The sequence below is a fragment of the Lissotriton vulgaris genome, chromosome 7, assembly GCF_964263255.1.
Source record: "Lissotriton vulgaris chromosome 7, aLisVul1.2, whole genome shotgun sequence".
Classification (NCBI taxonomy): domain Eukaryota; kingdom Metazoa; phylum Chordata; class Amphibia; order Caudata; family Salamandridae; genus Lissotriton; species Lissotriton vulgaris.
The window spans coordinates 517558764-517572370 of NC_141695.1; the positions used below are offsets into that span (position 1 = coordinate 517558764).

Below are 13607 nucleotides of genomic sequence, written 5' to 3' on the forward strand. Positions count from 1 at the left end.
TGGGCAGGAAACTGCTTTTTGTCTGTGAGGGGAGCAATGTTTCCAGCAGGAAGTCTGCCTTTGTCTGTTCCTCCTCCAATTTTACATTGTAGACGGTTGCAGCCTTCTTGACGACTTCATAGTAAGCCCCGATGTCATCTGGCGGTGAAGGCCTCGACAGATACGTCTCCACAGGTTCCTCGGGGTTATCGGCCTCGAGATCCTGCCATTCTTCGTCTAAGGACGCCGAGCATTCTGAGTAGTAGCTCTCGCGGAGGTAATCTCCCTCCGAGCGGTAGAAGTCCTCCTCTTCCCCTTCATCTGTGGGGTCTGGAGTTTTCGGCGGCTCTTCGGCCTCGAAGTCCTCCTGCAACTCTACCTCTTCGGCTGGCGCTGCGGTGCTCGAGGCGACAGTCGCGGTCTTCGAGGGAATCGAGTAGTTCTTCATTTTCTCGTCGAAGTCTCTCTTCCTCTGGAGCATACTCTCCATTTCGGCCTCGAGCCTTTTTCTCTTTTTCTCCATCTGTGCAGCCTGCTCGGCGTCGAGCTTCTCGGCCGGTCTCTTCGACGGCGCCTTCGACGTGGAGGCCATTTTGAGCGTCTTCTCGCTCGCGGGTCCCTTCTCGAGGGCCTGCTTCGACGACCTATGCTTTTCGCTGGTCTTCGCCATCTGGGAGTCCTTTTTGAAGGATCCGCTGGGCTTTTCGGAGGATGCAACTACGGACGTCGAAAATTTCGTTGCCGGTGCTCCTTTCGAGGACTTAGCCTCTGTTTTTCGGGATTCTCCCTCAGGCTTTCTAGGCCCTGTCTGGGTTTTCGGGGTCGTAGACTCTCCTACCTTTTTTGAAGGTCTCACATCGGTCTCTACGACCGTGAAGTCATCTGGTCCCTCGGCGATGTTCTCCTCTTCCTCGGAGGAGGCGCCCAGGTCGTAAAGCGTCGGCGTGGTCCCTTTCCCTTGCATCGTCTGGTGGGCCACCCTCTGTCTCTCTCGAACTCTCAAAGTCTTCGGCGTGAAGACTGAACAGGTGTTGCAATCCTCGCTGGAGTGGTCGACCGGCAGGCAGAGGTTGCAGACTGGATGCTGGTCCTTCTGCGCGTACTTGTGGTGGCAATTACGGCAGAACTTGAATGGAGTGTTGTCCATGTGCTCGGTCAGGGGGTCGGTCCCCTGCCCGCTCCTTCTCCTTGGCTGTCGAAAACCTCGATGTTTTCTTCCTCCTTCTCCGTTCTGGTTCTAGGAGGTCTTCTTCTCCGACCTTCCTCGGTCCTTTTTCTTCCAAAAACTCGTGTATTTCCTTCTTTTCTCCTGAAACTTCTCCGGAGCTTCATGCGACGATCCAGACCCAACGGCGGAAAAAAGAATCTGAAGATGGCGCCCAAGGGTGGGAGCTTCCGCAGGAAGCGTGCCGACGTCACAAAGGTGCACCAAATGGTGGGACGTCGACGCCCACCTGGGCTACAAAAAAAAAAAAAAAAAAGAGAAAAAAAGACTACGAATCCGGACCCAACCACCAGATCGCGGAATAATGCACAGCATAGTGAATCCAGAAAGATTCACGCTGCAAAAGTATAGGGTACAGAAGGGTGTCATTATTCAGAATTATAAGTATCAACTATGTCCCACCCTATCATTCATCCCCATAGGTTTCAGTTGTTTCCAGTCTGTATATCCAATACTTTTCTCTTTGCAACAAACGTTTGCTGTTGTCTAGTCCCTCTTGTTTTTGAACAATCTGCAGTATAACAAATCTAAGTTGACAGATATTATGAGAAGCTTCCAAAAAATGACTTGCCACCGTAGATTTCATCATTTTGTCCCGGATATTGGATTTATGTTCATTCAACCTGGTTTTCATTTAACGTTCCGTTTTCCCCGCGTATCCCAGTCCGCAGGGGCATTTAAGTGAATAAACTACATTCATTGTATCACATGTGGCTGACACTTTGAGATTAATCTTATATCTTTTACTTGGATGGATTATCGTTGTACCTTTTGGTGTGTTCCTTTCATCTTAGAATGTTTGGACTTTAGTATCTCTCCCAAATTATTGGCTCTCTGATAAGCAAAAATTGGTTCATCCTCAAATATGTGGTTAAAGTCTTGTTCCAGGCCAATATAGACCAATGTCTCTTTGGTAGTAGTTCTTTCCAGGAGGTCATGTCTCTCTTTTTGTGCACATGTCAATTTTGCCTGATCTATTACATCCTGAGGGTACCCTCTTTGTTGAAATATTTTACCCATTTCCTCAATGCAGTAATTAGCCTTTTCTGGTGATGTCCAATCCTCTTTACTCAGAGCATTTGTGAATATGGTAAATGCCACTTTAAACTCTCCTGATGAAAACTGTGGTAATGAAGGAGGTTATTGCGGTCCGTAGGTTTCCGGTATATGTCAGTATCAAAACCTGTGTTTGTTCTCGTGACCTCTACATACAAGAAGGTAAGTTTAGTAGCCTGTATTTCAGATGAGCATTCAATTCGTTCTTCCTTTTTGTTCAGATCACCAATGGCTTCAAGTAGGGTTAATTTAGTTCCACTCCATATAATAAACACGTCATCTATGTATCTTAAAACAAGTTTGATATGTGTTTTCCATGTTCTTGGGAAAGAATATTATGTTCCTCATATCTTTCCATGAAGAGGTTGGCGTAGACTGGTGCTGCCGAATTTTCCATGGAAGTTCCTGATTGTTGCAAAAAGTATGGTTCTTTCCATTTAAAATAACTATGGAAAAGGGTAAAACATAGAATTGCCATCAAGAAAACTTTCAAATCCATATCTAGTTCTGTGTGTAGTAATGCATACCCAATAGCTTCAATACCATCCTTGTGGGGTATTGATGTATAAAGTGCTTTAACGTCCATAGAACAAAGTAAAATGGGCTCATCAGGTGCTAATTTGATGTCTTCCAATTTCTTTATAAAGTCGGTAGTGTCCTTAACGTATGTTCTCTTCCTCATCACGCTTGGTTGCAGATATTTATCTAATAGTTGACCTATCGGTTGGTGAATGCTTCCCCTTGTGGACACTATTGGTCGAAAAGGTTGTTTGTGTAGATCTTTGTGAATCTTGGGAGCATATAAATTGTGGGGCTCCTGGGAAGAGTTGTGGTCAAAAAATGTTTTGTTGTGTCATTGATAATCCCTTTTTCATATGCATTATTGATCATCATCTGTAGTTGTTTCGCAAACTGTTCAGTGGGGTTCGTATCCAAAGGTTGATAAACAGTTTCATCTGATAAGTGTAGTTCCACTTCCTGTTCATAGTGTGTAGTATTGAGAATCACGAAAGCTCCACCTTTATCAGCCTTTTGACATACAATATTCAGGTTTTTAGCCATTCGTTGCAGAATCCTCCTATTTGGGGCCCATGACTTATTTTTACTCATCAGACATTTTCCTAGAGGGGGAAAACGTCCAAGGGGGAAAGAGCGAGAAAGAAGGAAAAACTGTCTCAAGGGGTTAAAAAAGTAACCTGCTGGAGAAAAGGTGCAGGGAGTGTCTGGTAGATGATTAGAGAGGCATGAGGTGGATTCCAGACTATAGTCAGGTAATTGCATTCCAGGTGCGTTCAGTATCCTGGAGATAGATAGATAGATGGATGGATAGATAGATAGATAGATAGATAGATAGATAGATAGATAGATAGATAGATAGATAGATAGATAGATAGATAGATATAATTTGCCTGGAGAGATCGTGAGAAGGCTTTAAAGGATATTGAATTACTTGAAAGCAGTTAGTGAAACAAAGTAAAATTGATGAGAAAAACGAAACAATAAAGAAACGCTTGATCACATATGAGAAGAAGATTCAAACAAGGAAACAACAAAAACTTGAAAGAGACACTCGTGATTACGAGCAAGGAAGGATACTGACCTTTGCAAGGAAATACGACACACCCCACAGAGATTTGAAGACATCTGAGCAAAAGGCAATTGAGGTCAAAGACACCTCAGAGTCCGAAGTCACCTGTGCTGAGCAATCAAGAGGAAGAGGGGGCCAGGTGCAGGACAAGCGCATAGACGACAGCCTCCTCCTTTTTTCGAGGTATTCAACCTCATCAGATAAACATGGTTGAGAGGGGGGAAAAGGCGTCTCCCGGAAGAACAACAACAAAAAGCAAGCGCTCCAAGAGGAGGTGCAGGAGAAAACTTTGGAAGTGGAACAAGGCTAACCAGAAGTCAGAGGGGCCAGACCTACAAGGACTAGGAGACAACTTAACAATTGTCAATCTTTCCCCATAGGTATTGATACCAGAGGAAGAGACTGTAATTAAGTTAGGTCTACTCTTCTGCCCCACAAGCAGTTACGAATATACCCAAACATAAATTGATTTTTTTTAATTTGTTTGGAAAATCAAGCTACTGAAGTTCTTCAAATTAAGAATCCCTGGAGAACAACCAGTAAGGGGTGCAATAATGGGACCAACAGGAACACAAGAACAAGGAACTGTAACTATTCGGGATTTAGACACTCTGGCGATTCTGGAGGAATTAAGGGATGAGAATAGCACCCAAGCCAATGACACCCAACTCATCCTCTCCCTCACCAAGGACCCACACACCGCCAAAACCAACCTCCACGAGGGAATGAAGGCCGTCGCCGACTGGATGGCGAGCAACCATCTGAGGCAGAACTCGGACAAGACGGAGGTCCTCATCCTTAAACCCACCCGCTCGGCCTGGGATGACTCCTGGAGGCCGATCACACTGGGAACAGCACCAACACCCACCGACCGTGCACGCAATCTAGGATTCATCCTCGACTCCTCCCTCTCCATACCTGAGCCGGTCAACGCTGTCTCCTCCTCCTGCTACAACACTCTCTGCATGCTCCGCAGGATCTACGAGTGGATTCCGACCGAAACAAGAACGGTGACACAGGCCCTCGCCAGCAGCAGACTGGAATACAACAATGCACTCTACACGGGGATCCCAGCCAAACACCTACGACGACTACAACGCATCCAAAACGCCTCTGCCCGACTGAACGTCAACGTCCCCCGCCGCAGCCACATCACCCCCCACCTGAGAGACCTACACTGGCTCCCCGTCAACAAGACGATCACCTTCAAGCTCCTCACCCACGCACAAAAAGCACTCCACAACGCCGGACCAGCCTACCTGAACAACAGACTCAGCTTCCACTACCCCATCCGCCAGCTCCGCTAGCCTCGCCCTCGCCACCGTCCCCCGCATTCCAACGAACGACCTTCGGCGGCAGATCCTTCTCCTACCTCGCCGCCAAGACCTGGAACACCCTCCCCACACACACACACGGCAGACCCAGGACCTGCTTGCCTTCAGAAGACTCCTCAGGACCTGGCTCTTCGAGTAGTAGCTGCACCCCCTCCCCTCAGCTCCTTGGGACCCTCACGGGTAAATAGTGCGCTTTACAAGTACTCTGATTGATTGATTGATACCATGGCACCGTAAGAGCAGCAGAGATGGGAGTAACACAAATAGGAGAGAAAAGCTCATTTAACCATCATACCGATTCTGCCCCCAACTGCCCACCGACGCAATTGACATTTTCTTGGATACTGTAATTCAAGAACTCCAAACTCTAAGAACTAAGGAGGGGGACTCAAAAAGAAAGATTAAATGGAATTTGTCATTTAGCCAGACGAATCCATCATAATAAAACCATCGGACAAGGGTGGCAATGCTGTCTTAAAAACTCAAGACAACTATTGTAAAGATGCCCTATGACAACTCCATGGCAAAGATAATTATGCTTTCACTACAGAAGAGGAATATAAAAAGAGCATCCAGGATTATGCAAATCTCATCAATTAATAGTACGAGAAAGGAACACTATCAAGAGAAGAACTGTTATTCTTACAGAACAGACATCCCAAAACCCCAACTTTCTACCACCTACCCAAAGTCCACAAGGATGCCACTAGACCACCAGGAAGACCGATTGTGTCGTCGATAGGAGGATTGACAGAAAACAAGTCTAAATTCATTGACTATTTTCTTGCACCCTTTGTCACACAATTGAGTTCCTATACAAAGGACACTAAGGATTTCCTGAAGCAGATCCAAGACATAGGATGGGAAACTGACTTTGTAATGATCACGCTTGATTTTTGTAATCTGTTTACAAGTATAAGACATCAAGATGGTCTAATGGCAGTAAAGAACTTTTTGGGAAACCGGCCAGTTAGGTACCTGGAACACAGTGAGATGCTGTTGGAGTTCATCTCATTCTGTCTGAACAAAAACATTTTCATTTTCCAGGGCCAGAGATATCGGCAAATACAAGGTATGGCGATGGGCACCTGCTTCGCCCCCAGTTACGCAAACTTGTTCGTGGGCTGGTGGGAGAAGCAGGTGAAAAGAGTGATTTGTTGGCGGACATATATTGATGACCTCTTTATTATTTGGAGGGGGTCAAAAACATCAGCTGAACGATATATCTCAATGACCTGAATCTAAAATACATTAGTGAAATGAGTACTAATTAAGTGAATTTTTTGGACTTAAAGGTTTTTGTAAGTTCTGGTGTCATTCTAACGCCTTGTCCCGAAAGATCACGGCGGGGAACTCTGTTTTACATGGACATAGTAGCCATCCAGCAACCCTTTTAAGAAGTATTCCCTATGGGGAATTACTCTGAATTAAAAGGAATAGCTCACAAACAGTAGATTATGAGAAGGCGGCTGGTGATAGTATACAAAGATTCAAATCGAGAGGTTACTAGCAAAAAACTCTGCAGTTGGCTAGGGAAAAAGTTGAAGCAAAAGAAAGACAAACCCTACTGAGAGATACAGACACACGCAGTTCAAGAGAAGATACAGGGGGAGCTGAGACTGATCACTAGTTATTCGTCAGCAGCCGGTAAAATAAAAACTATACTGTGCAGAAGCTGGAAAATATTAAAATCTGATAGTGTGGTGGGGAAAGAACTTCCGGATTATCCTAAAATATCTTTCAGGAAATCAAGATCCATAAAAGACCATTTGGTACAAATTCATTTCCCTAAACCTAAAACAGGTCTCGGGCTTGCAGAACCTTCATGGTTCATTCCCATGCGGGAAATGCAAAGCATGCAGTTCCAGTAAGAGTACTCTGACGTATCAGATCCCTGGGTGCCGGTCACGTAAAAAGATCTCCAAATTTATGAATTGCACCACGACACATGTAGTGTACTGTCTGGAATGCCCATGTGGCTACCGCTATGTGGGCAGTACAGTCAATGCAGTCAAAATGCGAGTGCTTGAACAGCAAAGGGCAATTTCTAACAGAGATGAGAATTAGCCTGTAGCACGCCATTTTGCCAGCCACCATAACAGTAACAGAACACTTCTACAATTCTTCTGTCTAGACTGTGTTCCCAATGACATCAGGAGCGGAGATAGAGAGAAGAGGTTACGACGTCTGGAGTAGAGCTATATTATCGAACTCCAGACCAAGTTTCCTAATTGGTTAAACGCTGGAGAGGAGCTGATAACTCACTTATGATAAGAAATAATTTATACCGCATGACTGTGTCATAGCAAAAAACTGAAGGACTGCAATAAGGAAAAGAACAGTTTAACATAACCTTAGTAAGGGATATAGAGATAAGATAAGGAAATGAGAAACAAATGTGTCTGCCCATCCAGGGCTGAATAACACTTCTGACTGACAATATCACATGATGAATAATGTGCAAACTATAAATATAATTATGAGAGGGAGAGAGTTCAAACAATCTCCTTCAAATAAATCAAATTATTTAATTTACACATTGAGTATCTAAATGATGAATTGGCACAGTAATGAACGGTATATAATGATTCAAAATAAATGAATTGCATTTACGTTTATTTGCACATTCCAATATGGCGTTCATGAACTTGCATGTATAGTCCTACATTTATTTTTGTTGCATTATGTGAATATTAACTTCCGCTTCCAAGACGCAAGCCGACACTGACGAAAGCTACGGCTGAAACGCGTCTGTTTGTTTATGTTTATTTTTGCACAAAATAAATCCCTATTGGGTTTAACCGCTTTCGCGCTACCGCGTTTTCCCGCTGTGCGCTGGATTTTCAAAAATCGCGGGTTACGTGACAAAGCCAGCTCGTCATGCGCGTAGCGCAGGTAACGCCCATGACGAGCTGGCTTTGTTATCCGCGCGGAAGTGGTTAAAGATTAACGAGAGTGCTGGTCCTTTCTGCCCTTGAAAAGCAGCGGAGCGTGATAAATATTATATATATAATTCAGCATGGGTTCCTGAATTCATTGGATATATGTATATACACATATGCTTTACATGTATTTGTGCTAAAAAAAAATGTAAGGCTTTGCATGTGCTAAATTCTATTGCTTTCAAGACTCTCCTGCTCCCCAGTGAGGATTATTTGGTGTTCTTGGGAACCATGATCAAAAAACTATTTTGCTTCATTGAGTAAGGGTTCTGTTTCCTAAAAACTATTGGATTAACAAGGCGTTACTCAGCACCTGGTCAAGATCTAACCTCAACGCTGCTTGTTGTGCTCGAACTATATACTCTTTACTTTGTGTTTGAGACTGAATATTTCTATAAACCAAGTTATTAAGGAGATTGTTATAGTTTATTTCTGGTGTAAGAAGTTAATCCCTTGTTTAGTGGTACATATGTCAGTTCCAGTATGTATGGACAAAAATGTATACATGAGTCATGCGAAACATGTCTATGGGAAGACTCACACATTGTTGTATTCAGTTCAGGTTTACAGCCATATGATGGAAACCCTTTGCCACATATATTGCACAGATGGTTGTACAGATGGTTGTACACTGCACCTAGGAGATTTTACTACACAAGAATAGGTACTTTTCATAGTCACAACATGATAGAAGATAGCGTAAGATTTATGATTACTGTGTTTAAAATTATTTTTATTTTCTTACTGGCCTCTCTCCTTGCTGTTCCTTTCCCAATACCCCTTCTCTTGCTTGATCACCCTTAAACTCCACACCTTTATGTTAATCGGTATTGGGGATGTCAAAAGTTGGACCATATTTTGCATTGCGCGGATCCTGAGTAGCGTTCTCGCAAGTGCGAGCCCAACAACTACATAGTCTTGGTCTTCAGCACACTAACAATTAATAGCGCCAGCCACAGGTTTCTGTGCAGAGCTTTGGGCTTATTCAAATTAGGCACTGGTTATGCACATCACAAACAAGCATTGGCAAAACTGATGGGCTTGAGTTTAATGACCTAATATATGTAGAATAAGTACATTACAACCAACCAAGAAACAAAAGTAAAATATTATTGCATTCTTCCTAGTTGTAAAGTAGTCCCTTCCGCAGTTTAATGCGTAGAGAAGGCAGAAGGATACACTCAAATAGCCAATAGCATTAGGTGGGAGATGAATACTAAAATTGGCTTGGCCACGAGACAGGTAGAAGAATTTCAATGCTAGAAATGGTCGGACCCAACGCCCACCCTATAGGTCTCCTTGAAATGCTGAACTGTCAAAACCCACCCCAAACAAGGTTTACCCAACCAGAAGCATGTAAATAACTGAAATTCCCGGCTCGTAGCCAGAGATCTTCAAAGGGATGGAAGGGAAGGCAACCCCACTCACCTTTTGGATTGTAGCAGGTTTCAAAGACATGCAGCTGGTGAGGGTTGTGTGTGAACGTGAACACTTTAATCATGGAGTCGAGGACCACCACGATCCTGGGATAATAGAGAGAGCAAATCGTCAGGAAGAATCTCAGAAAAGTCTGAAAGAACCTAAAACATGGAATTAAATTTATCAAATCCAGTATTGTTAACTCATGATTCAGCGAGTGAAGATACCCATACTATTGAATTCAAAAATGGATTACAATTATCTTTTAAAAATTCCAAAACTTCAGTAATCTTATAATTAAGGTGTCTGATATGAGGGAGTCACATAAATCTACTGTCCATAACATACCTGTCTCGCCGTAATTTCACTGCTTTAACTTCTGTTGAAAATTCTATTTCTATGACCGTCTTCTTTTTCAAATCATCCCATATCATTACTGAAAGAGTAAGAAGGAGGACGTTATTACAGAATAAACACATCCACACAGAACGTTAAAAAAAATTGCCCCTTTAGAAGCTGCAGCATAGTGATAGCTTATGAAACTAAACAGAGCGGCCATGCTAGCCTCGTGAAAATAGACAGTAAAGCTAGTTAAGGAAATCCGAAATTACCCACCTGGTTAGATACATTGAAGAATAGGAGGTTCTTTGATCGTAGTGCAAGGACAAACTGAGGGCTTTTTAGAGTGGAGTCCAGGATTTGGGAGGTCTCCTGCTGGCGGAAATTACTGTTGTCCTCGCAACAAAGCTAGTGTTCCAGTGTATTGAGCTTTATTCTGTAGCTGGCATATCCAGGCTGCCGGTAGCTAAGGTCTCTTAAATAAGGGAGGAGACCAGGGCAATGTGCAGTAAATAAAAAGCAAACCTCAGACTGCCTCACAGTCCCAGCACAGTTCGCCCCTTTGCATCCTGGTAAATGCAGTACACAGTTCAAACTTACTTCAAAATTAGCGGGAGTTTTTCACCAAAGTTGGTGCAGCTATTGCTGCACATCTCTGGACACGTGTTTCTGGGCTGAGCCAGTCTTCAGTAGAGAGCAGCAGTATTATAGAGCAAAGAAAAATCATCTGGGGTTGCTGGAAATGCTGCCAAGTTCCTCTCAGGTCACAGTACCACTCACAGGCATACAGGTGCATCTCCAAAGCTCGTCAGGTTGCTGGCTCAAGGGAGCATTTTAAACATAATGGGGGTTGGGAGCACACTGCCTCACAGTCTCAGCACAGTTCGCCCCTTTGCATCCTGGTAAATGCAGTACACAGTTCAAACTTACTTCAAAATTAGCTGGAGTTTTTCACCAAAGTTGGTGCAGACATTGCTGTATATCTCTAGACACGTGTTTCTGGGTTGAGACCGTCTTCAGTAGAGAGCAGCAGTATTAGAGAGCAAAGAAAAATCATCTGGGGTTGCTGGAAATGCTGCCACGTTCCTCTCCGGTCACAGTACCACTCACAGGCACACCTGTGCATCTCCAAAGCTCGTCAGCTTGCTGGCTCAAGGGAGCCTTTTAAACAGAATGGGGGTTGGGAGCACACTGCCTCACAGTCCCAGCACAGTTTCCCCCTTTGCATCCTACTAAATGCAGTACATAGTTCCAACTTACTTCAAAATTAGCTTGAGTGTTTCACCAAAGTTGGTGCAGACATTGCTGTATATCTCTAGACATGTGTTGCCTACTCAGCAAACCTCAAAATAAAGACTGTATTCTCTACTGAGGACGGTGTCTAGAGATCAGCACTATCTGAGCCAACTTTGCCGAAATACTCAAATATATTGGAGCGAGCTACAAGAGACTGCATTTACCAGAATGCCTGGGACGAACCTTGCCTGAGAGGTCAGCGGAGTGCTCCCATAACCTGTTGTCTACAGGAGAAGCATCATCACGTCAGGCTGGGGACTGGGTCAGAAAGGACTTAGCCATGCGGTATTCCTTCTTGACCCAGTTTAATGGACACCTCATATGGCAGAAAGGTTGTGTCACGGCCAAGCAGATAGCCCTTTTCACGGATGCAGCTGGCAGCCACGGTTTTTTGGCAATACTGGGGAAGGCGTAGTGTGCCAAGCAGTGGCTCAGGAGATGGCATGAGCTAGGCATCACCGGCAATATCACATTTTTCAAGTTATTTCCCAAAGTGGTAGCCATGACAGTGCACAAAGTGAGACAGCTGGATATGAAGATCATGCTATGGTCTGACAACATGGAGGGGGTACAGGCTATTTATAAACAGGGGCATGGCCACCTGCCTTGATATACTGAGACTGATGAGGTGCATGACTAGGCTGCAGCTCGAGGGGAACCTTTGACATTAGGGCAGAGCATGCCCCAGGGATACAAAACTCATTAGCAGATTCGCTCTCTCGTTCTCAGACAGGCAAGTTCAGAAGTCTAGCACCGGAAGCCTAGCGGAGAATGACATTTTCCTGAGCAATTATGGGAGTTGGCAGAACAAACCTATTCTTACTAATTTAACAAGTTCTCACACCCAGCAGAGCAAGACGGTATGATAGATATAATCCCCTCTGCATTTGGGTCCCACTCATTTAGGAAGGAGGGTGGCCACGACAGTGGCACAATACGTGTTACCCTCAGCCAGCATCAAAGAAGTGGGCAGGTGGCGCTCCAATGCATACAAACATACGTAAGACCACCAACTATTGTAAAAGGGCAGAAGGCTCGCCAAAGCCAAACAACTGATGGACATATTTTTGTGTTGCCCAAACTGGGGCCCGACCCAGATCAGTGTGGGTGGACAGGCACTCCTTTATTTACAGGTTGCAGGCATGATGAAACCGCAGCAGCGGCCAACGAACTGGGGGCGCGGCAGTCACAGACATCAAATGGCGGGGTTACCCTGGGATAAGGTGGGGCCAAGGTTCTGCAACACTGGACAGGCTGCACACATCACCTACCCGGCACCGAGATATCTTAGTCATCCACTGGACCTCCTCAGCGACACCTGGCGGGGTCTGACAGAGGAAGCAAGGTCACTTGGCAACACCACCATAATCTGGTCAGAAATCATCCCCAGGCTCAAGTGGCGTAGGGCAATGTCCAAAAGTGAGGTCGACAACTCCAGGAGGAAGTCGAACATCGTGGTCAGCAAGTAATGCAAGGTAGATGGCCTGGAGAACATCCAACATGGTCTGATCCACCCAAGACATCCGGAATTATATGCCCCTAATGGGGTCCGTCGCTCTGATGACGAAATTAGATTGTTTTGGGCTAACATGTGGGCAGCATGACCTTAGCAAGATGGCAAAGGGGAAGCTGCCTAGAGCAATAGCCACACAGGTAGCGTGGTGGTAAAAAGGGGATGTATGACATCACAACGCATGCTTTTACACCGCATGCTTTTAAATCGCAACTTTTTCAACGCATGCCTTTACAACGCATAGTGTTGAGGGGTGCTGGATAGTGAATAGTTTAATTTACTATTCCAACTCCAGTCCCCGTGGATAGTAGGGAAGGTGTTGGATAGTAAATTAAATCTATTCCCTATCCTAGAGCGCCACCCAGCGCAATGCGTTGTAATGGTTTGCGTTGTAAAATGTGTGATGTAAAAGCACTGCGTGGTAAAAGTTGCGTTGTAAAGGATGTTTCCCGTAAAAAGGAGGGGGGGCACTTGTTAGTTAAAGTGGCTCACCGGTAAGGTTGTGTAGCGAACAAAGCCCACTCATCTGGGGATGCCTTACGGCAGGGTAAGTAAGTGGGGCAGGGCACTCGCAGCCCAGACCCGCAGGACAGATGGGCAGGGCACAAAATGCACAGACATGGTAGTGAGTCGGGCCTAAGTAACAAAGAGGCTACCTCCCTCACAAGCAGAGTTAAACCAACAGGAAACCTATTGGCCCCCAAAGCGGCATGTATGAGGTGCCATAAAGGACAAGCAGATGACAGGACTGGACTGAGATATGACAACCCTGATTTATAACCTATCGACGTAGTATGATTTACACGTTTATTTTTTAGCAGGTTAATTAGCACAAACCTTGCAAAGCAAAAGGGAAAAAGGAGAGCTTCATAACAGTTACATTACTAATGTTAGGTATTTAGTTGTGAAGCGCTCC

At 44.7% G+C, this 13607-nt stretch overlaps 1 protein-coding gene across 4 annotated transcripts in view; it reads right to left on the reverse strand.

Annotated features, from left to right (window-relative positions):
• WDR45B (WD repeat domain 45B) overlaps nt 1–13607 on the reverse strand; it is a 523690-nt gene that overhangs the window by 230866 nt on the left and 279217 nt on the right. For all 4 annotated transcript variants that reach the window (XM_086930594.1, XM_086930595.1, XM_086930596.1 and 1 more), the window contains 2 exons: nt 9892–9979; nt 9553–9647 (listed from right to left, as the gene is read on the reverse strand). In XM_086930594.1, coding sequence (XP_086786720.1) covers nt 9553–9647; nt 9892–9979 — 183 coding nt within the window. The remainder of the gene's footprint in view (nt 1–9552; nt 9648–9891; nt 9980–13607) is intronic.